Source organism: Brassica oleracea, chromosome C3 (assembly GCF_000695525.1).
Source record: "Brassica oleracea var. oleracea cultivar TO1000 chromosome C3, BOL, whole genome shotgun sequence".
NCBI classification, from domain to species: domain Eukaryota; kingdom Viridiplantae; phylum Streptophyta; class Magnoliopsida; order Brassicales; family Brassicaceae; genus Brassica; species Brassica oleracea.
The window spans coordinates 33,125,334-33,147,742 of NC_027750.1; the positions used below are offsets into that span (position 1 = coordinate 33,125,334).

The 22,409-nt window shown below is 36.3% G+C and overlaps 4 protein-coding genes across 5 annotated transcripts; 1 reads left to right on the top strand and 3 right to left on the bottom strand.

The window, feature by feature from the left end:
* Positions 1-2,722: 2,722 nt before the first annotated feature.
* Positions 2,723-6,948, bottom strand: LOC106328279 (DNA replication licensing factor MCM4). The gene is made up of 18 exons (XM_013766693.1): positions 6,868-6,948; positions 6,142-6,783; positions 5,930-6,058; positions 5,780-5,861; positions 5,577-5,709; positions 5,426-5,497; positions 5,214-5,336; positions 5,011-5,124; positions 4,714-4,926; positions 4,521-4,619; positions 4,279-4,439; positions 4,085-4,181; positions 3,828-3,989; positions 3,664-3,744; positions 3,495-3,573; positions 3,257-3,393; positions 3,087-3,146; positions 2,723-2,981 (listed from the first exon to the last, which is right to left on the bottom strand). The coding sequence occupies exons 1-18, from the start codon at positions 6,902-6,904 to the stop codon at positions 2,907-2,909; spliced, it is 2,496 nt and encodes an 831-aa protein (XP_013622147.1). The 5' UTR covers positions 6,905-6,948; the 3' UTR covers positions 2,723-2,906.
* Positions 6,949-10,808: 3,860 nt separating this feature from the next.
* Positions 10,809-11,633, bottom strand: LOC106330422 (glutathione S-transferase T3-like). The gene has a single exon (XM_013768888.1). It carries the CDS (start codon positions 11,631-11,633, stop codon positions 10,809-10,811), a length of 825 nt encoding a protein of 274 aa, XP_013624342.1.
* A 2,776-nt stretch (positions 11,634-14,409) lies between these two features.
* LOC106329079 (V-type proton ATPase subunit c1) lies at positions 14,410-16,163 on the top strand. 2 transcript variants are annotated; one of them, XM_013767659.1, is made up of 3 exons: positions 14,410-14,560; positions 15,370-15,655; positions 15,745-16,163. In XM_013767659.1, the coding sequence occupies exons 1-3, from the start codon at positions 14,485-14,487 to the stop codon at positions 15,875-15,877; spliced, it is 495 nt and encodes a 164-aa protein (XP_013623113.1). In that variant the 5' UTR covers positions 14,410-14,484; the 3' UTR covers positions 15,878-16,163. The 2 variants fall into 2 exon arrangements, with proteins under 2 accessions (XP_013623113.1, XP_013623112.1); XM_013767658.1 differs by having other exon boundaries at positions 14,424-14,560; positions 15,282-15,655.
* Positions 16,164-19,651: 3,488 nt separating this feature from the next.
* On the bottom strand, positions 19,652-21,498 carry LOC106333812 (polyprenol reductase 2-like). Its single transcript, XM_013772214.1, has 6 exons — positions 21,308-21,498; positions 20,905-21,212; positions 20,188-20,389; positions 20,024-20,122; positions 19,867-19,938; positions 19,652-19,782 (listed from the first exon to the last, which is right to left on the bottom strand). The coding sequence occupies exons 1-6, from the start codon at positions 21,470-21,472 to the stop codon at positions 19,678-19,680; spliced, it is 951 nt and encodes a 316-aa protein (XP_013627668.1). The 5' UTR covers positions 21,473-21,498; the 3' UTR covers positions 19,652-19,677.
* Positions 21,499-22,409: the final 911 nt, after the last annotated feature.

Here is a 22,409-nt window from a genome sequence, read left to right on the forward strand (position 1 = left end):
AAAAAAAAAAAAAAAAAAAAAAAAAAAATGACATTATCAAAATATTCTTCCGAACTTCTTCATCTAAACACATAAAGAATGCATGTGACAAACTCTGATTATAATCAAATTTAGAGGATGACTGGGAAAAGTGGTATATACTTTGGACATCCATTTTTAAAGCATTTTTATAAAGCAATCATATGATTTAACTTAATAAAATAAATCAACAGCCGAAAAGTTAGAAAATGAATTATGTTAGGTCTCAAAATTATTTTTTCTACACATTTTATTTAGTTCTTTGAAAATATATCTATGGCAAAAAATTAAAGCTAAACCAAAAAAAATCACGCTCTATTTTCTAAAGTAAAAAACTAAAGGTATAACACCAACCAATCAACCTCTTATCTTTACCAAAGTGAACCTGGTCCAGTTCGAGTTGGTTGTGGTTATGTCCTTTCCACTTGGGGTCCAGTGTTTCGAACAAGCTTTGGTACCTCCTTTTTTTCTCTCTCTCTGTGAAGATGGCTTGAGGTCTTCCACCGAACAAGGATCTATTTGTACAAAATTTATTTTCACTTCAGATATAGGAACCTCTATTTTTAGGCATCATTCTTTGTAAATCATTTTAGCTGATGATTAATAAATTTAAAATTTCATCAAAAAAAGTAATCTAATTCGAAATGAACTTTTCAGTCTATCTGGATTTTGTTGTATATCCTCATCTTAGTTGATATTTTCTTTCTATTTAGTTAAAAAAAATTTCTTTTATATGCATTTTACATGTTTCCATATCACTCCTCGGAAGTCAATCCTAGAAAGCTTGTGTTAATCACTGTTCTCATCGGCTGCTTGATTCTTTTTCATATGAGAGTAACATAAATTGATTATAAGTGAAGGATCTCTTCAAGTGAATGATCAAGTCGATTCGGTTTATTTTCTATTGAGTATGTATGAATATTTAGAATTCTGAAGAATATTTTGTTACCATTTAACTGTCATTACTTTCCGGTGACTCAACCAAAATCACTCATCACTCAGTTCCTTCTAGTTATCGATTGCAAAAGTGATGCAGCAGCATTACGTTAATGGTACCAACATAACGACCAATTCAAATATGTTTCCTTTGTCTTTTAGGATTTCGTTTTAATGTTATTTCCTATTTTCATTATTAGTTTTGGGTTTTTCTTTGTTAGAATGACGGTTTATAATATTCTTATCCTTATGGGGTTTGTCCAAACGGATGGATATATAAACAGAGCTTTGTCTATTTTGTTTAGTACGTTTTGATTTATAATTAAGAAAAGCTTTGCTTTTATCCCTTGTTCGATTTGATTCAATTCATCAAACAGAAAGCTAGTCTCAAGAAAACTCTTGATCGATCCAAGAACAAGTTTCAAAGAACCCTAAATTCTTAGATCGACCGTTCACTCATCCGTACGCTGCGCCAAAAAGGAACTAGATCAGTGCACGCGAAAGTTAGAAGCTTCATGGTCAATAATCTGAAATTGTTGATAAATATGAGTTTTGAATTTTAGTGAATACAACCAACAAATTCAATAGAATTGTTCATTATAGAATTTGCAAAGATGATAAAAATTAAAACTAGCCACTGTGGAGTTTTTTTTAACGCTTACAATTCTATAAAAAGAATTCTTACAACATTAAGCTAAACCGGCTAACAACAAAAATAAAGAGAAAAAATACCGGTAGATATCTATAAATTTATTTCATATGTGTCTAAATTAAATTTAAAAAAGAATTGAAAATTTGTGAGAGAGAAAGAGAGCCAGACACACAAAGCAACTCCTTCCAAACTGAAAACCACTTCTCCCTTATCAAGAATATGCAGTTTCACGATCTATCACAAATTTGGTTAATAAACATTGTGGAGTCTGCGAAACAATCTATCACAAATTTGGATAATAGAAAGAATTATATTTGATTTTCTTGAATGATGAAATCATTATTTATAACAGAAACCGATTGAAGTTTATATTCTGATGTTGTAAGTTCACATGGATGCAGAATTTTCGGTTTGGTTTACAGAGTCAATGTGAGTCTGTTTAAGTTGACGACAAAAAAAAATTAAGCTAGCATAGAAAATGTGTTGTTGTTGAATTTAAATTGTTAACTCCAATAAACTGTTTACTGATTTCAATAAACAATACAGTTGACTTAAAAAAAAGATTAGTTGAGAGACATGTAGCAGCACTAAGAGAGGTAAGGAGCAATGAGTTCCACCTCCTTACCAATAAGAGCCGAAGAAAACTGAGACCAATGGTATCGTTTACTTTTGCTTTCTTATTTACTTTACGGCAAATGATCACTTTCTCATTTTAGACCATATCTACCCAATTTCAATAATGTTCGATCTGTGGACCCAATTTTAATCTTTTTCTTATTTTCTCCGTTCCACCTTTTCATGCCAAAAGGTTGTAATTTGCAACCAAACTTTTTAAAAAGGGTATCAAATCATGTGAAAATATATAGCTTAACTTAGAAATAAAGAAGCTAAAAGCAATTAAATTTTTTTTTTTAATCTTTTCAAAAGTACTTGGAAACCTTTTGTTTGCTCACTGAATGACTTTGGTTGGACAACATTTAACTTGAAAATGACTACTTCACAAAAATGTTACTAGACTACCATGTTCTATATGTTAATAACTTCTACTTACTACCTAACCTTTAATAGACATGTATGTTTTTCATGTTAATAATTGATAAAGGTACACACTAAAGAAACCGAGACCAAAACATTGAAGATGTCTTAAAATTTTGAAATTCAGTACAGATTAACAACTAGTGGGACGATGGGCCGAGCCACATGGACCTGTCAATCACTTGCTAAGTTTCCATACCAATTAAGCAAACTCTAACAACAATAAATATTAAGGCTTTTTCTCATCAACTGCAAGAATCTGTGATCATATTCTCTTGATTCTGTCACCTTCAGTAACCAGAAACCCTTCACTGGCTAGGGTTCCAACCGCCTTTCTTACCTGATTAAAAAAGGTCACAACAACAGAGACTTTTGTTAGTTTCTCTGTCCTGTTATGAGCTGATCAAAACTTTTGATATGCAAGAAAAGTTTTTAAATGACTCACATCATGAAGGTGAATCTCGGTGTTTATGTTGCCTCCATGCTTCTTCAGTTCTTCCAGTAGCTGCACAACATTTCCCATTGTAATTGGTAAATCTCAGAAGAACGGTTTCTCTAACATTATTTGCTTGCATTGTTCGCTATGACAAGTTTGGGATGATAAGAGGAGTATACCTCTGATAAGCGCATTGCAGATCCTCCAATTTGCATTTTCTCAAGAGTTATGTCTCGAATTGACGACGCAAGGATGTCCCGTCTCATTCGTTCACTTGCTGAGACTCCAGTGTTTATCAGGTCCATGTCAATAGTCCCTTCACCAGTATTAAAAGAAAAAAACAGCGTTTATTATTAGAAATAGGTATTGAATCCTAGTGTTTTATATTATCCTGATGATATTAGTGAAGCAACTTACCAGTGGCGTGATCAGTTGCTGATTGCTGCATTGCAACTCTGAGAAGTCGAAATGCCTCCTCCACGTCATGTTTTTCAACCTTTATCAAGAACAAATATTAGTTGATATGAAATGACAAAATGAAACTGCATCAAAGATTCAGGTTAGTATATGAGGAGTCTTCACTAACCCATTCAGAGAAGCGCATACGAGCCAAGGCCTCACTAAGTCTGATCAGGCTTTCAATTTGCCTAGGAGTCGCTGTTATGACCTGTGTCAGACTCAGAGAGTTAAGGCACGAGACTGACCTTGTTATGACAGCACCAAAAAACACAATCAAGTTGCAAGACACACCTTTTTGCTACTACCGGCAAATTTCCCTGCTTTTCTAAGCTCAACATAACCCCGGGTCAACTCCTCTGCGGCTTCATCTGATAGTTTAGGATGAATGTTCTTGCGAGCATAGCTAACATAGCTTGTCAGTGTAGTGATGTCCAAAGCCTCCTCTTGTGCACTCTGCAAATTGAGATTATAAAAAGGATACCAACTCAAGTAAGATATGGGGCAAAACACAATCATTTGTAAGCATATACTGTGGAAAGATATAAGACCTCTGCGTTCTCAAAGTGTAGTGCCACAATATGCTTTGCAAGCCTTCGGTCAGTCTGCTCATCAGGTTTGTCAAGAATCAAGTAGATTAAATCGAATCTGAGAAGCAAATTGAGATAAAATTAGTAAGACGAAATAGACCTCTTTTGAACAAGCCTAAAACAAAAACAAAAACGTCATTTTCGTTGAAACGTACCTAGAAAGCAAGGTCGGAGGAAGGTGAATATTCTCAATAACAGAAAGCCGCGGATTATAGCGTGAGCCACTAGGATTTGCGCAAGCCAACACAGAGGTCCTAGCATTTAGAGATGCAATGATACCAGCCTTTGCTATTGAAACAGTCTGCTGTTCCATAACCTGAGCAGAGCAACAATGTTCATCAGCCTGGAAACTGCAAGCGATAACTTGAGCAATGCTAAGAAAAAGAGAGTAACAAACCTCATGCAGCATGCTCCTCGCACTGTCAGACATTTTGTCAAATTCATCAATACAGCAGATACCTCGGTCACTGAGCACAAGAGCTCCACTCTCCAAAACCTAAATGATGTAGCATTCACGTCAACAGGTCAGGCTTGAGAAGATACTGAAAATACAATTGATTACAGAATAAATGAAAACAAAATGAACATACAGTTTCTCCTGTCTCAGGATCTTTAGCTACATAAGCTGTCAAACCAACAGCTGAGCTCCCACGCCCACTTGTGTATATCCCACGTGGTGAAAGCTTGTGAATGTACTGAAGCAGCTGAGACTTGCTGGTACCAGGGTCACCAACAAGCAAGATGTTGATGTCACCACGAAAATTAGCACCAGATGCCAAGTTCAAAGCATTCCCTCCAAAAAGCTTCACATTTTGAAGTGTCTCAGTAAAAAGAGCTAATGTTGTTTATAATGAACCTATAGACAAGTATCGAAAGCGTTACACTACCTGGCACAGAAGACCCTTCTTTACATCATCCAACTCCCAGATGTTTGGTGCTAGTGATCTAGCAAGCTTCTCATATATGTCTGGTTGTTTAGAGAGTTCTTCAAATTTCTTCAGCTGAAAATTAACACAAAAAAAAACTGATTGGAATGAAGGGACAAAGGACAGTTACAAAACTATAGATATATTTAGTTAAAAAGATGAACCTTCTCCTCATCTAACTCGACATCTTCATCCACTCTACGAAGACTATTGTCAACATCCATAGGATCCTCTGCAGCCATTCTTGTCTTACTTGCTTTCTTTATATGAAGGCAATCGATGTAGGTCTATACTCAAGAGAACACAAATAACAATGTCAGAACGTAAAAGGAATAATGAGGAATTACAAACAAAAGAAAAGATAAAGATGACATGCCTTGAACACAGATTTCACAGTCCTGTGAGCAGGCCCTACTCGGACAGTCATTGCTCTGTAAATTCCAGTGACCTATCCAGAAAACAAGCTTTGACTGTCAACGATAACCATAGTAACGCATGTATTAACCTTGTATCATTACTGCTTTTACCTCAATTCTATCACCAGGCTTTCCATTATCAACTAGCTTATCATGCAGCAACAAGCTAACAGTGTGAGGTGTTCCTCCTTCAGGAATCTCATCAGGCGTTTCCTGAAGCCTCACAATCTGCTTATCCGCAAACCTGATTCACGTGAAAGGGCATTAGCTACAGGATTAAACAGAATCAGACAAAACCCATTTCTATAACTTACCTGCATCGGTTGTGCACTAGTGTCATTGAGTTCTTGGCAAGGCACTCTTGTTTCAAGCAAGTAGGGGGCTCACTTATTTTCCCTAACAATAAAACAGCCATTATGAGAAAGAAACTATGCACACATTACAAGAGATGGGTAAATCCTTACCTCTATCAACGATGATAGGGTCAGAGAAGTAACCACAAACGAGGCATCTGAACACAGCTTCCCTGATCTCAGGAATGATTGAGCTACTCCGAATGATCATTCCTTTCAAAGAGATCATCTTCTCAATATCTGACCAAGCAAAACACACATTCAAACATAAGCTAAGTTAGTCACTATAGAGAGAGCTAAGAAACCATGAAAACAAAACTAACCAGATGGATTGAGATTCCTCATGGAAGTAGAACTCCTGAGGTTAAAAATCCTCACTTGAACATGTTTCTCGAACAAACGATCGATAGAGGAAACAATATCCATCAGCACGATATCAAAGATAGCGAGAACTTCCAAGGGATATCTCACCATCTTGTTGTACAAATCAGGATCATAATCAAACACGTCATAGGCATCAACATCAATCCACTCTCCTTCAATCTCAATCACCTTACGTATAGACGCCATATACTTCCCTTCTCTAAACAAATCGTCGCTGCTCTCTTTCGCTTCCCTGAAATGCTTAACAAACATCTCAATCGCGGATTTGACATCCTGGACGCTGATGTTGGTTCCCCAGACGAACGTCGGCGTGGCATCATCGGCGCCGTCTTCTCCGCCGTCGTCGGAAGAGGGAGGCGGTTCGTCGGTGTGCGATGGAGTCGCTGGACGGTTGGATCTGGCGGCGGAAGGGCGAGACGTGGGAGGGGTGGAGCTTGGGACTCCGAGGCGGGAAGGCGGTGGAGGAGTGGCGAATTGAGAAGGGGTGGAGGATCTTGCTCGGCGGCGGCTGCGGAGGGAGGAGGGGGAGGAGTAGGTGTTGCCGATTGGGCTTGAAGCGTTTTCGCCGGGAGAAGAAGGACCTGCGGGTGTAGTGAGAGTAAACAAAATTACGAAACGGTTTCAGACATAGAGAGATGAGAGATGAGAGATAGAGAGGGGAGTACCGTCGTTGGTGTTGGCGGGAGGAGAGTCGGAAGCCATCGCTGATTTGAGACTTTTGAGTGAGAGAGACGGAGGGGCGTGAAATGAGGTTTCGGCGCTTTTTAGTGACGTTTAGGCGGGTACTTCACTTGATTTTGGCGCCATTATCACTATGGGCTTTCTAAATGGGCTTCTAACTCGGCCTATTATTAACTTTGATCCTAACTACATTCTTTAGATAACTTTTGGATTAACTAATCTTTACTCTATTTGGTGATCACGCGAAATTATTGTTGTTTCTTTAATCTTAAAGTTTTGATCGAAGGTTTTTCTTAATTTAATTATTTAATTGGCTGCTCCATCAATTGCTAAAGCCTTCTTCTGTTTCTTGGTTTAGGTGGGACTCCACTTGATTTTGGCGCCACTATTTTAATGGGCCTAAGTTGAGCCTATTATCCATTTTTAACTCTTAGTCATAATAACGATGGTCACATGCCTGCAGCGTTGCTGAGAGCATGCATGCAGTAGTTATTAGTCTATTATCATGTAGTACCTTTCTAATAATACAAAACATTATAGGAAGGAATGATTCGTTACTAAATCATTTGATTTTGACCACATAAAATGTGCCAAGTTAGCATAACTCTCCAAGCAAACACTTTTGTGAATAACATACCAAACAAATCCGTTTGAAATTCTTCAAAAATCATTTTCCCAAAACGGTCCTCGATCTTGATTCAATCAAATGCTAAAAGCTAACTGTTCTTGATTTTGATTCTTTCTGCTAAGTAAGAGATCATCATCATAAACGATGATTTCAATTCACAGAAAAGTAGACTTAACCAACTAAAAGCATCAAAGATTAGTAGTAATCATCCAATTCCACTCTTATCCGAATCAAAAAAGCAAATCCAAGTACCATTGTTTACAAAGATGATCGATCATCCAAGAAATGACCTAACACAATGTTCAAGATAAATCGAAAACATCATCAGATTCAGCATGCACCTGAATCAGAAGCGGAGCCCACGCTTGCAGTGGATGCTACCACGTTTAGCGAACGCTCTCTTCTCAACTTTCCTAATCCTGTCTCCCTTGCTCACGCTTCTTGGTGCCACCTCATCATCATCCGCTTCGTCGCATTCATCATCGCTGTAATCTCCGTACTTGATTCCAACAGAATAGCCGCTAAGAATCACCATCCTCCCGCCGAGCGAACCACCACGGTGATCATCAGCGGGCTTCGCGTCGAGTTCATCAACGAAAGCTTCCATGAGCGTCGGCGGCGGAATGAAGTTTCGGTTCGCCATTTGTCTCTCGATCGTTCTTGCGGTTTTGGATTGGAGACGCTTTGTTCACCGAAGGAGGAGAGGAGGTGGAAGTTAGCTTTTATTCTGAAGACGCAGCTCGTCTCATGTGATTTTATACTCGATAATCTTTTCTTGATGCTCCCTTGGTTTTTGTTTCTTTTTACAGTAATTTCAACAAATATTTAAATAATTTGTGTCATCAAATTTGAATACAGTTTACTTAAATTTCAGTGCGTCAAAGCACCATTATCCAAAGAAACCCATTAGTGTTTCTTAACGATTATTTTAGTATATAAATGTAGTTAAGTGGGTTTAAGAACCCTCCGATTTTGTGTCTCCAATGGTAGTTTCTTAACTAAAGGTTCTTAAAAAAATGAAACTTTTTTTTAAGATTAATTTTTTTTTAATTAAATAAAACATATTGAAAGATAACATTTTAAAAATAGATTTTAAAATAAAAACATAAAAACAAAGACTAGTAAAATAAACGATAATAATTTGAAATAAGCATCCGAGCTCAGTTGTTGTCTGTATCACGTTCAAATTTACGCCATATATGTTCAACCAAATCAACTTTTAGTTGTTGATGCATTTGTTTATCACGAATTCTAATTCGAGCACCCATCATATTGACGATATTTGTAGGCATATCTTGAGAAAAATCGAGATCGACATGTGAACTTTCGGTGTCTTCTCCTTGTAGAAACTCTGAAACATCAAATTGAGTGTATTCATCTCGTTCGTCTTCTACTATCATATTATGGAGTATGATACATGCTCTCATAATCTTCCCAATTTTGACTTTATCCTAAAAAAGTGCCGGATTTTTGACAATGGCAAAGCGAGCTTGCAAGAGTCCAAAAGCACGCTCCACATCTTTTCGTACAGCTTCTTGACGTTGAGCAAATAAAACTGCTTTCGGCCCTTGTGGTACTGGAATATATTGGATAAAAGTCGTCTATTTCGGATAAATACTATCGGTGAGATAGTAAGCCATATGATACTCTCTTCCATTGACAGAGTAAGTGACTTGCGGAGCTTGACCCTTTATTATGTCATCAAAAACAGGTGAGCGGTCAAGAACATTGATATCATTTAAGGTACCTGGAGGACCAAAAAACGCATGCCATATCCAGAGATCATATGAAGCAACGGCCTCTAAAACGATTGTTGGTTTACTCGAACCACGAGAATATTACCATTTCCAAGCGGTGGGGCAATTCTTCCACTCCCAATGCATACAATCGATGCTTCCTATCATTCACGATGCTCTCCAATATCAAGTAGACGTTGAAGATCAGCCGGTGTTGGTTTTCTTAGGTACTCATCACCGAATAAATTGATTATTTCTTCCACAAATTTTTCCACACATGCCCGAGTTGTAGTTTCCCCGAGCCGGAGGTATTCGTCGACCGTATCAGCCGCAGTACTATAAGCCAAGACACGAATGGTTGCTGTACACTTTTGGAGTGCAGATAGACCAAGCCTTCCAAGACCATCTTTCTTTTGGCTAAAGAATTGAACTTCGTTTGAGAGTCGATCAACAATGTGCATGAACAATGGCTTGCTCATTCTAAAACGTCGTCGAAATAAATTTTCAGGATACGTTGGAGTTTCACTGAAATAATCATTCCATAAACGTATATGACCGGCTTCACGATTTCTTTCGATATAAACTCATTTTTTTCTTTTCTCTCTCTCATCTTCTTGACCACCGTATTGAATAGAAAAAATTCTCAAATGTTTGATCAAAATGTTGATCAAAATATTTATCAAAAGCCTCATCAATTGATCCCTCAAATGTGTTTTGAGAAGAAAATGCCATGTGTTTAAATGTGGTTTACCTAGCCTTTGTGAATAATATTTGATTTGTTGGAGAATAAGAAGGAGAATAACAATAAGATTTGATTTGTTGGAGAATAAGAAGGAGAATAACAATAAGATAGAAGCTGAATACAAAGGTTGGGAAAACAAGCGTTTATAAGATGAATGCCAAAGACAGAAGTGATACAAAGCTGAATAGAACTTAAAAATGGTTCTTTACACTGGTTCAAGAGAGACAGCGAGCCTTTATAAGACTTAAAAATAAGAGACAAGCTGAGGTTTGATTACCAAGTCCGTGACATAAACTTACAAAACATTTTACAGACAATCAAACAAATACATTACACGAGACTTTACAAGACCATTTCAGTCCGTGACACATAAAACAAATACATTACACAATCAAACAAGAGCTCATTTCAGTCCGTGATCAAACATGACTTCAAACATGACTCCCATGTCCGTGACTCGTGTTCTCACTTCAAACAAGACTTCAGAAACAAAACATGACTTCCACACCCAAGCTCCCGTCTTGTGTCATGTTACCTGCTGAGAAAAAATAACAATGTATATGAACAACACCACACAAGAAACTTAAAAGTAGTTAAGAACAAGATAGTTAATTCCATTACAACTTAAATCCATTAAAGAACATCATCACACAAGATACATAAACAAGAGACACAAGATACAAAACAAGAACAAGAAACAAAATAAGAACAAGAAACATAATATGAAACATAGAGACCCGTTTTCAACATGCTACACTAATTAGCCAACATTTTCGTGATTAACTTCTTCTTTAGAGCTTCTTCTTCTTCAGATAATGGCTATGTTTTCGCAATGAGTCTGTCTAGCAGACCCATCTTGGACAGTCTTTCCTTGCCTGGCAAGTCTTTCTCTTTGAGAGACCACATGGTCTGAAACTCGGAGAGAGCCTTGCCATCCTCCATACTTCTCTTACTACTTCCTCCTTTAGCTGCCTTAACACCAACATGACGTTTGGTGGGTGGATCATCTAGATTGATAGTTCCTTGAGAGTTTTCAGATTGTGCACCATCCTCACACCTTCTCTTTTTAGAACTACCATCAAGCTTAGTAGTTGCAAGTTCATACCATTTATGGTCGTTGCACAACTCCTCCCATGCGTGGTGAAGGTTGAATTTGATCTTGTGATCGTTATAAAATATTTCGTGTGCAAGTTTAACAACATCACCGTCGTTCTGGCCACTTGTTTTCTGTCTTGTTGCAGCCTCATATGAGCCACACAACTTGGAAAAAAAATCGTTAATCTTCTGCCACCTTTCCTTACACTGAATAGCCTCTCGCTTTTCATCGTTTACAACCTTTGATGAGGCTGCATAGTAAGCTGCTATTCGTTTCCAGAAAGCTCCCGCCTTTTGCTCATTGCCAACCACGGGATCCTTGCTCGTGTTTAACCATGAGCTTATGAGCGCTACGTCCTCTGTGGGAGTCCATTTCTTCCTTTCTTTGCGCTCGGTAGGTGTGTCTTCACTGAAGCTTGAAGTTGCAGTAGACTGACTATTAAAGACAGTGAGCTGTGATAAACCCTCATAACGAAACGGCTCTTGTTGACTGCTCAAAAGGTCAACAAAACTCGAGTTCTGATGACTATATGGATTCGTAGAATCCATATCCTAAAGAAGAGAGAAAGAAGAAGTAATCTGAAAGAAACGAGAAAGAAGAAGTAATGTGAAGAAGAGATAAAGAAGTAGTAATGTGGAGAAGAGAGAAAGAAGAAGATCCGGGTTTAATAGAAGAGAAGAGAAAGAATCATTCATCACACACGTCGTAAAGAAGCATTCGACTTTACTCATGGATTTGAGTTGAGTTAAGATGAGTTGACATGAATCTACCATATTTATTACATTGCACACAGTCCTAATGTTAAACTAAACCAAACATTGATCACACGCGTTTTAACTAACCATAACCTAACTCTAACAAGCATTTATTAACCGCATCTATCAACTACCATCCACAGTAAAGCATTAAAGGAAAATGCAAGACTTGAAGAAGACAAAGTATGGCAAATTTACCTCACCAAGAGGCGCATGTAATGGTTGCTTCTCCAAGACAGGTGATGTGTTTTATCCTGTGCCACATCAAGCTCAACCACCAGTATAGGACTCGCAAAAGAATGAAGACATTAAAAGGAATTAATGAACAGAATGAATAATCTATGTACAAGGTTAAGTTAAAGACAGAGATCTGATAAGAGCTTCAAGATGATGTTATTCTATTATCCAAATACACACACGAATACACACATGAATAGACAAGCGGAACAGAACAAGCATAAGAGCTTCAAGATGATGCTATTCTATTAGGCAAATAAACACACGAATAGAAGTCTTGCAGAACTATCAAGACATTAAAAAGAATTACTTAACAGAGATCATTCACTAGAACAACTCATTACACAAAGCTCTTAACTATGACATATACATTCTTCAACAAAAGTCAGTTAACCCAAATACAAAGATACATCTCAATCAATTTAAACCTCCTACAAGACAAAATCAGTTAATTAGCAAGAAAACAATCCGCTCCTAATTAAGCCTCCAACAAGACTAAAGCATGAATCTTTACCTCGACAAAGGCTTCAAGATCCACAAAAACGCAAGGATCCCCTGAACAAACCCACCTGCAACGAACAAAACAGCACAAACCCCCTTGTTCAAAACCCAGAAACTGAATCGTCTACACGAAAACAATTTAAAAATTGAATCTACTAAATAAAGGAAAAATCGAATCTTACGTTGATGAAATTGCGGGGTCGATGGGAAGCAAACACAAAAGTTGGAAGATAAGGGATTCTGGTTCTGGTTCTGGAGAAGACTAAAGTTTTGGGAGTGAAGCTGGAGAAGGAGAGTGGAGATCGAGTTTGGGCTGACAGAATAGCTAGAGAAGAAGGCGATGAGATTGCTTGCGGAGGATGGCATCAGCTTGGCGACGGATCAGACTCGTCGTCCTTCGGAGAACACGAGAGAAGAGAGAAACGGAGAAGACGAAGAAAGAAAGAGCGGAAGAAAAAAAAACATCTATACTATTATTTGAGAAGTGAATTTGCTTACTTGTCATATTCTCCATAAATTTAGTGAATTTGCTTACGTGTCATATTTTCCATGATTTTAGGATAATTCATTAGTTTTATTAATATTATTAATTTAAAACTTTATTTTAATATATATATATATATATATATATATATATATTATGATTATGATATTTTAGAAAATTAATAAATATTAACTTATTATGCCAATATATATTTCAATATATAATTATCATGCTATTTAGAAAATTTAATTAATAAATAAATATTAACTATTGATATTAACAATATCTACCGATAATATCATAATTATGTTTATCTTATATTTAGTTTATGATTTTAATGACTAATATTATATCCAGTTTCTCTGATTATTATTTGAAATATTCATCCAAATGCATTTATTATAAAAATGTATGTATAAATATACTAAAATATTTTAATTAATCGGTTTCTTTGGTTTATTCGGTTGGATCAATTAATATATTGAAACATATCAATATACTGCAGTTTCTTAGAAATAACATCTATTCGGTTTATTTTGTACTACCAAATTCACACTATTTTTTTTATTTCAATTTGGTTCGGTTTTGAATGGTTCAATTGTACCGGACTGAACATCCCTAGGTTATTGTTATTTTGTTTACGTTTTAAGTATTGTAATTGTTTAAATCCTTTCAGTGCCACTATAATTTTTTTTTGAGTCCAAATACAAGAAGTGTTTAATTCTAAATCCAAGGTTCCTAATTTGATTAATTTTGATCCAAAATCTAATATCCCATAAATAAAACTATGAAACAAAAGAACATAAAGAAATACATTTATTACCAATATGAATATTGAAGCTTTATAATTTATAATATTAATTTAATTTGTATCTATTTTAATAATTTTTAGTAAAAATAAACATTAGAACTAAGAATTGTTATATATATATAAATCCGCAAAAGGTGCGGGACATCAACTAGTTAATAAATCATCCTCTCCTAGTTAGCTAATACGTGCACATAGAACCCACTTTGTAAGCGGTTCCAAAAATCTCCCATTAAGGATCGGTTACATACAATTTAATTTCTTTTTATTTAATTAAATGTATCATTAACTCTTAAAACTCCCAACAGAAACCGGGATAAAGGTGATCTTACTTACAATGTAAGTTACGACTGGTGAAGTTTATATATTTATATTTAATTTAATTTAATTCCAATGTGTTGTTGTATGGTAACTTCAAAAATGGGCTTATCGAGAAAAAGAAGAAACTGAAATGGGCTTATATGCGGCCCAAACAATGGAACGTGTTTCCAACTAATATACAAACACGGTCTTCCTCTTCCACTCATCTGCAAATCCAAAAAAAGAATATCAGAGTGGGTAGCTGCCAAAAAATCCAAATCTCTCTCTTCCCAGTTTTTTTGAGATCCGAGAAGATGTCTACGTTCAGCGGAGATGAGACTGCTCCTTTCTTTGGCTTCCTCGGCGCTGCCGCCGCCCTCGTCTTCTCCTGTAAGCACTGCTTCTTCTCTATTCGCATCCACGCTTTCTTGGAAACCGAATCAGATTCAGATGGTCGCGTTTCTGTCAATTAACATTTATCTTAAAGACTTTTTATTAAATCGTTTGCCTACTTGATGAAATGTTTTTGTGTGTGTTTCCCTGTTCGATCTGCATCTGCATGATCAAAAAATGTATGTAAATTGAATGTGTAACTTAGTCACGTTTGAACCTAAGACTTTGCGCTACATCATTGATTTTTGTTTTCTTTTTGATCGTTCGATCCGCATCTACATGATCATCTCTTCGAACAATGCGATTCCATCATCATACATAACATCAATAATTTTCATCTGCATCTACATAAACGCTTGGCTGCTTATTGGATGTGGTTCACATTTCCCCATGATCATCAGTTTGAACAATGCAATTTCACTATAATGTATGTCAAGTTAAACTTGTAGCTTTAGATGAGATGATTTCTCAAAAATCTCTTTGGTCGCATTCACTTAAATTGGAATACATTTGCTGCGTACAAGGTTCATATTTAGACTTTAGTCAATGTTACTGTATTGTGTTAGGTATTTGAGCTGTTTATAAGGATCATACATACCGCCTGAATGTTATTGGATATTCCCCCATAATCATCTCTTCAAACGATGCTGTTTCACCATAATCATAATGTATGTATGGAATGTGAAAGTTTTTAACTTTAGATGATATGATTTTTCAGAACGCTCTTTGTTTGCATTCACTTAATTTTGGAGGTTGGAACCTATTTGCTGCATACAAGGATCATAAATGTTACTTGTTTGGGTTAGGTATGGGAGCTGCCTATGGAACTGCAAAGAGTGGTGTTGGTGTGGCTTCCATGGGAGTTATGAGACCTGAGTTGGTGATGAAGTCCATTGTCCCTGTGGTTATGGCTGGTGTGTTGGGTATCTATGGACTCATCATCGCTGTTATCATCAGTACCGGTATCAACCCAAAGGCTAAGTCTTACTACCTCTTTGATGGATACGCCCACCTCTCCTCCGGTCTTGCTTGTGGTCTTGCTGGTCTCTCAGCTGGAATGGCCATCGGGATCGTCGGAGATGCTGGAGTCAGGTTTGTTTGTTCCTCCTTTGCAACTCTATAAATAATCCTTACCGAGTGGATGGAACTTGACTTGTTTGGTTTTGGGAAAATCTTGTCAGGGCAAATGCGCAGCAGCCTAAGCTTTTCGTGGGCATGATTCTTATCCTCATCTTCGCGGAGGCGCTTGCTCTCTATGGTCTCATTGTAGGCATCATCTTATCCTCTCGAGCTGGTCAGTCCAGAGCAGAATGAGAAACAAAACAAATGTCAGATGATGATTTTTTTTTTTTTTTTTTTTTTGGAACCTTTTGGGGGTTTTTTTTTTTTTTTTTTTTGTGGAACCTTGTGTGGGGCTGCCATATATTCTGCTTCGTTTTGGTGGGTGCTTGAGTTTAGGATGTTTTTTTTTTGTCTGGGTCGGTAATAAAAGAGAAGTTGACATTTTCTGTATTCTTGTATTTTTCTTGAGGAACTTGATGATATTTTGTTTGTAAAGAAGTTTTGCTTCTGAAACCATGTTTGAGTGTTTTATGATACTCATCTTTTGTGTCTTTCAATTTTGATTTTAATCTGAAGATAAGTGTTAAAACGAACAAACCATGAATTAACAGAAGTGGTTTAACCAATGTCTTGAATATTGGTTTTTGAAGATGACTTATGTACAAAACCAAAATCAATTTTTTTTTTTCTCGTGATTGAAATGTACCATCTTTGATAACACTCTTGCTTCTCCTTTATTTTATTTTCTTTATTTTGGATCAAATCTTCTCCTTTTTCTAATAAACACAGAAAAAAACAAAGTAAATTCTGTTTTAACAGCCTTTATTGTTGGAAAAAAAATTTCAAAACCTTCAAGTTTTTGAAGAAAAATAATAACGTCACTGAAATCATCTATACTATTAAATCAGAATCCCTACTAGGATAATACCCATAGTTTTTGAAGTTATTTATAAGATAGTGCTATTACCTAATTTGGATTTTTTAATTAATTCGCTTGCAATATTTATAACCTATCATTTTTTAAAAGTTTTTGACCCGTAATTAATTAACTTACCATATTTATAACCAATCATATTTATAAGCAAAATATTTATAACCAATCACGCACCATATTTATAACTGACCATATTTATTATATAAGATCTTTATTTAAAAATAAACAAATCTCGCGCTTTGAAAGCGCGGATCAAAATCTAGTTTGTAATTAAATCAGGTAGAACGTTATTTTCAAGTTGTAATTAATGATCAAAATGCCAATTGTACTAATAATGACACATCTCTACTATATAAAATGAACTAATTTAAAGGTTCCTAAGCTATGCCACCTAGGATAAAATATTCCCACCCAATCAAACTTACACCTCATCATAATTTTCCATGTAGTCTTCTTAATTGCCGATAATATTGGACGTCTATTTTGGTAGTCACATGGCTTTTAAATTATACATGCATTTTATGTTGCAGTGACCCATGATAAAACCCAAAATATATATGCTAACTGAACCACCGTTTAAACTTTTGGACTTCATCTTTTTCGTTTCTTTATGTGATTCTCTTACGTTTACACCTTCTGCTATTCCATCCTTAAATCCCCTTCGGTTACTCTAACATCTAATGTCATGCACTCCTTTCCAATCCATCTACTTTATTCTTCACCTTGACCTAAATCACCATGACCAAAAAATTGCAAGAGGCAATGGCTAACAAAATGAAGAAACGGGAAATTAAGCACGAAATACAACTAGGGGGTGGGGTAGAGTTCCTTATGATTGATGAACATGTATGAGATGAGCTTCCTTAACATAATCTTTTGCTTAGTCAGAATTAATTCCAGTTACTTATTCTACTACAGGGTACTGTCATACATAGTTTCATATCGCCTAATCGTTTTGTTCGTTACCCAAGTAACCTCAACCGTGGAGCCACCTCCAATATATTCTATCTTATGAGAGTGAGTTTATCATCGTCAATCAGGTCCGATAAAGTTTCAGTTTTTTTCAAACTTAGTTATCTTTATTATTGCTAATCCAAATCGAAGAGAATTCTCTTTGTGGCGATTGTATACAGTGCTTGCATTTCGTATCCTCCTCTTCTGGTACGTTTCTCCGGCAATTCAATTTCTCAAAAGATGTTTATTTTTATTTTTTAAATGGCGTTTGTTTCTCTGTTGGGAATGTTGAGTAGAATATAATAATGATAGAGATCAATGAATATGTACCCTCAGTTAATAGAACCTTTCTTACATTTTAACAGAAATTCTTTTGGTTAACCCTCGCAAGCCGTGAGCCTCCCTCCAGATTAGATGATGATGTTTGCTCTCAAAAACACCTGTCCTTCATAGAGAGATCAGAGAACACTGACTGATGTGATCGTGGAAATCTCTTTGCAGCCTTGGCTAGTGTTCTAACCATATGATATCATCAGAAACTACGTCGTATTGATCTTGAGAAACTTCAGTTCGTTGGAGACTCTCTCAAGATTGAGACAAGAGGACATGTGGAAATACTTATATTAAATTAGGAAAACTGAAATAAGTATATGTTTTCGTGTCAGAGTCGTAAAGAGTGTTGGGCATGTTTATTGGAGGTTCTTAGGATGAGGTTCTTAGCATAACATAAGAATCGTCTCTTAACTCTTAACTAAAAAAAGCTAAGAACCGACTCTTAATAAGAGTTTTAAGAGACGGTTCTTAGTTTTTTTTAGTTAAAGTTAAGAGACGATTCTTATATTACGCTAAGAACCTCACCCTAATAACCTCCCAATAAATATGGCCTAAGGGCGTATACTCAACCTAGGATACAGTGTCTTGGTAGGAGCGCCAGAGGAATCCGTGGCTCCTTTCTTCGACACTTCGATGAGCTTGGATTTTCAGAACACTTTTCCATAATCATGTTACTGCTGAAAAAGCTGGAGGATTCCTCCTTATAGATTTTATTTATGTATAGATTGTTTTGTGTTTCAAAAAAAATATGTATAGATTGTATTATATGTATTTATATTTTTATGTGAAAAATTGTTGAAGTTCATATTATCATATATATATTTAAATTGTTTGTTCCGTAGTTTTGCGTATACGTCTTTGGTTGATTAAAATTCACATGTAATAATATTGAATGTCTCTTGCAGATTGTTATTTAGGAAAAGGTTGAAAATGCTATTTTGATTATGAAATAATCTAAAAAATTTTGTTTGGAAATGCTCTTTTGAATATGGAATAATTAAGATATATATATTTTAACATAATACAAGATGGTTAAAAAAAATTATTGAGGAAAAGAAAATATATTATAAAATATATTTCAAGTTACTTAAAGAGTATATATATAGATTAACATCAGATCGAAGATTATATTTTTATGAAAACATCGCAGGATTATGTGTAACACAATATATTATCTGAGATTAGTCATATTTGAGGAGGTTGCTAAAAAATTCTATGCTCGAAAATTCAAAATTAACAAAAATACCCACTTAATTTATCAAAACAAAAAGTTATGTAACAAACCAAACGCTATATCTCACAGCCCACATAATTCATTTTATCATAGGTGTGTGATAAATGATTTTTTGTGATTCTACCTTTTTGTTTGTTACTTACCATTCTCTGTATTTTTTTTCATTCATATTTTTTTTTTATCTCAAGTATCCTTTTAATTTTTGGTTTTATCATCAGATTATATGTTTGCTCTTATTTAAAGTACTACATAAATATTGAAGAAAATATTTTGAATACATTATTCATAACCATTTTCATAAGAAGAATTCAAAAATTAAAAAGATGGCCTACATAAAAGTTTACTAAAATTCATGCAACAAACTATTCTAAATTAATTTATTTCTGTAATATATATAGTTAAATTAATCACAAAACAAAAATACTAAAATATATATTTCTAAAAAAAATTCAAACATATCATGTTACAAAGTAATTAAAATAAAATTTTAATCGTATGTAATCCGCGCGTAGCGCGGACACGAAACTAGTAAACATAAAGATGAGAAGCATAGCTGTTAGCATTGGTCAAGTTGTGCTCTCTCTCTCTCTTAACAATTTAGTAAACATAAGGGAAAATGGCATTTCTGTTTGCCGGGTAATGCTCAAACTTGAGGAGATACCACCTGTGAGTTTCTCCAGCCGATAATGATAGATTCCCAACCTACAAAGAGAAGGACAAAAATACAATTTCTCTGAAACCAAACAACCTTCAAAAACAAAAACAAGACAAGAAAGTGCACCGTACCACGGAACCAAAGAGTAACCAGACAGTTATATCTGTTCCTCCACTCGCAATCAGCAAACCCACGTATAAAACCTACATTACAAAGCATAACACCATTTAGCGAAGAGAAGGAAATAATAGCATAGAGATGTCTACTAGGCAAGGTATCATTAATTACGATTTCTGCCAAGTAATGTGGACTAGAGACAATATCAAACCAGTCTCCGTGTGGTATTATGTACTCTTTCGCTTGGCTAGGACTTTTCCGGAGAGATCCCTGTATTAACATTGTCTCAGGATCTAGAAACACACAAACAATGAGACATAATGTTACAAACTTACGAGAATTGCATGGCAGCGCCGCTGATGTAACCATCCCCAGAGAAAAATGGCTCCACCAATCAACTGGCACCATCCAAGATTCATCAGAGGGCTTAGAAATGATAATAAATCAAACTCAGAGGATGAGATATGGTCTTTCCCTTTAGAAATGAACCCAGCCACTAGATTGACGCAGAGTGATAAAGGCGCTGCTGCATAGTAACTAGAAACCCACATTAAAGCCAAGTAAAATGACAATCAAATTATAGGGCTGTTCGTTTGGTTGCCGCAGGTACCGGCGGCAGCGGCAGCGTCAACATTCGGCGTCAACTCTTGTTCGTTTCGTTGACGCAGGCAGCTGCGTCTGACGCCGCGTCCGAACGCCGCGTCCTGCGGCTGACGCCGATAAAACTTGCGGTCGCGACATAAAACCTGCGGCCAATAAGGTAATTTACTATTTTACCCTTACTATGCTTCCTGCGGCAGCGTCGGCGTCGACCTCAACTTCCTGCGTCTTCTAAACGAACAATAATCTGCGGCAGCATCAGCGGCAGCGTCTGCGTCAGCGTCTGCGAAACGAACAACAACTGTTTTCATTGACGCTGCCGCCGCCGCCGACGCAGACGCTGCCGCCGCCGCCGACGCAGACGCTACCGCTGACGCCGAAACCTGCCGCAACCAAATGAACAGGGCTTATATAGATCTTGAAAATGTTCATGAGATTCTTGACAAACTTACTATAATCCGCCGAGATAAGGAAGAATGTTCATCCGAGCAGAAGGGCTATACTTGAACACATAGAATGACTCTATAAGGCGTCTCAGAACTTGTATTTCCATCAAAAGAAGTAGAAACACTGCTCTCCGCACTTTAAACTGACTCTCAACATGATAACCTCCGGTTAAGTATCTTGAAAACATGAACTCCTCAGACGATAAAGGCGCCATTTTGAAAGCATGCATCCAAGTGATGGCTAGCAAGAGAGTTGTCCATGCCACTCCGAAGACATAGAAGTGAGCAAAGTATTTCTGAGGAACAGTCCATTTCTGCATCCATAACAAAAATACAAAGGAAATAGATTTGAAAACTAAAACGTGAGACTCAAGTAACATTGACGAGTGAGGAAGGCGAGAGTGAAAACCTGAGAAGACGAGGGAGGAAGAATCTTTCCTCTACCAGTGATACTCCAAACGAGTTCATGAAACAATCTCAGCTTGGAACTTGGTATGGAAGCAATCACCATAAGAAGTATGGCAGCAATCCAAGGGGCTCTAACCAACCAAACAATCCATATCCCTAGTTCCATACTTTCTTGCGGTGGGTGGGGGAAGGAAGTAAAGATCTCTTTCTATTTTATTCAAATTTGGTGTGCGAGGGAAAACCATTTTTGAAGTCACTTTTAGTTTTATCCATGTGACTTCGCTTCTATCACAACCCACGTGGGAATCAATCTCTCTGTATTACGTGTGATCTCCCCTAATTAAGTCAATGAATGTAATTAAATACTTACTTATCGTACAAGTTTGCCGTTAATGGGTTGGCTTTGTGGTATTTTATTTCATAAAGACTTAGCGCGGAACAAGGGATAATAGTAATTATCCAGACAGGAACTGTGGCTCACCATGCTGCATAGCACTGCAAAATATATACTAGGGATATATATCCCACATCGGGAATTCTAAGGGACATATTAAGTAATATATAAAGGGTTATGGCCAATCCACTAATCACCAATTGGTTTTAAGTTGGAAGTTCATAATAAACCCGGGTTTTAAATTACCCAGTCATAAGGGATAATTTTAATTTTAATTAGGAGTTTAGGGTATTTAGGATCTGGGCTCTGATACCATGTTAGATTCAGGTTTATTATGTGCTTCCAACTTAAAACCAATTGGCGATTAGTGGATTGACCATAACCTTTTATATATTACTTAATGTCCTTTAGAATTCCCGATGTGGGATATATATCCTTAATAACAACGTAGAACATATTTTTCTCCATTTAACATCCGTAGATGCAAACACAAGGCACAAGCGGTCATGATCACTGATAATTCCTAAGTCCTCCTGGTGTTCATGTTATTGATTATACAGTGAATAACTACTAAATGCAAGCATCGATTAATGTTAGTCATATATACATTCAAGTAAAATATTCTTGATTATAGATATGAGCCCTCCTTATCGAGGGAACGGTGGTGAATGGATTAAATGATACAAATATATGTCTCATCCCGAAGACG

Excerpts from the sequence above, each read along its gene's own strand:
- LOC106328279 (XM_013766693.1), bottom strand. The coding sequence starts at position 6,904 with ATGGCTTCCGACTCTCCTCCCGCCAACACCAACGACG. Across the intron at positions 5,498-5,576 it reads AGCCTGGTGATAGAATTGAG|GTCACTGGAATTTACAGAGC; the intron begins GTAAAAGCAGTA and ends TTTTCTGGATAG. Across the intron at positions 3,574-3,663 it reads GTATGCGCTTCTCTGAATGG|GTTGAAAAACATGACGTGGA; the intron begins GTTAGTGAAGAC and ends TTCTTGATAAAG.
- LOC106330422 (XM_013768888.1), bottom strand. The coding sequence starts at position 11,633 with ATGGATTCTACGAATCCATATAGTCATCAGAACTCGAGTTTTGTTGAC.
- LOC106329079 (XM_013767658.1), top strand. The coding sequence starts at position 14,504 with ATGAGACTGCTCCTTTCTTTGGCTTCCTCGGCGCTGCCGCCGCCCTCG. Across the intron at positions 14,561-15,281 it reads CGCCGCCCTCGTCTTCTCCT|AACGCTCTTTGTTTGCATTC; the intron begins GTAAGCACTGCT and ends ATGATTTTTCAG. Across the intron at positions 15,656-15,744 it reads GTCGGAGATGCTGGAGTCAG|GGCAAATGCGCAGCAGCCTA; the intron begins GTTTGTTTGTTC and ends AAATCTTGTCAG.
- LOC106333812 (XM_013772214.1), bottom strand. The coding sequence starts at position 21,472 with ATGGAACTAGGGATATGGATTGTTTGGTTGGTTAGAGCCCCTTGGATT. Across the intron at positions 20,390-20,904 it reads CCTTATCTCGGCGGATTATA|TTACTATGCAGCAGCGCCTT; the intron begins GTAAGTTTGTCA and ends GTGGGTTTCTAG. Across the intron at positions 19,939-20,023 it reads CACATTACTTGGCAGAAATC|GTTTTATACGTGGGTTTGCT; the intron begins GTAATTAATGAT and ends TTTGTAATGTAG.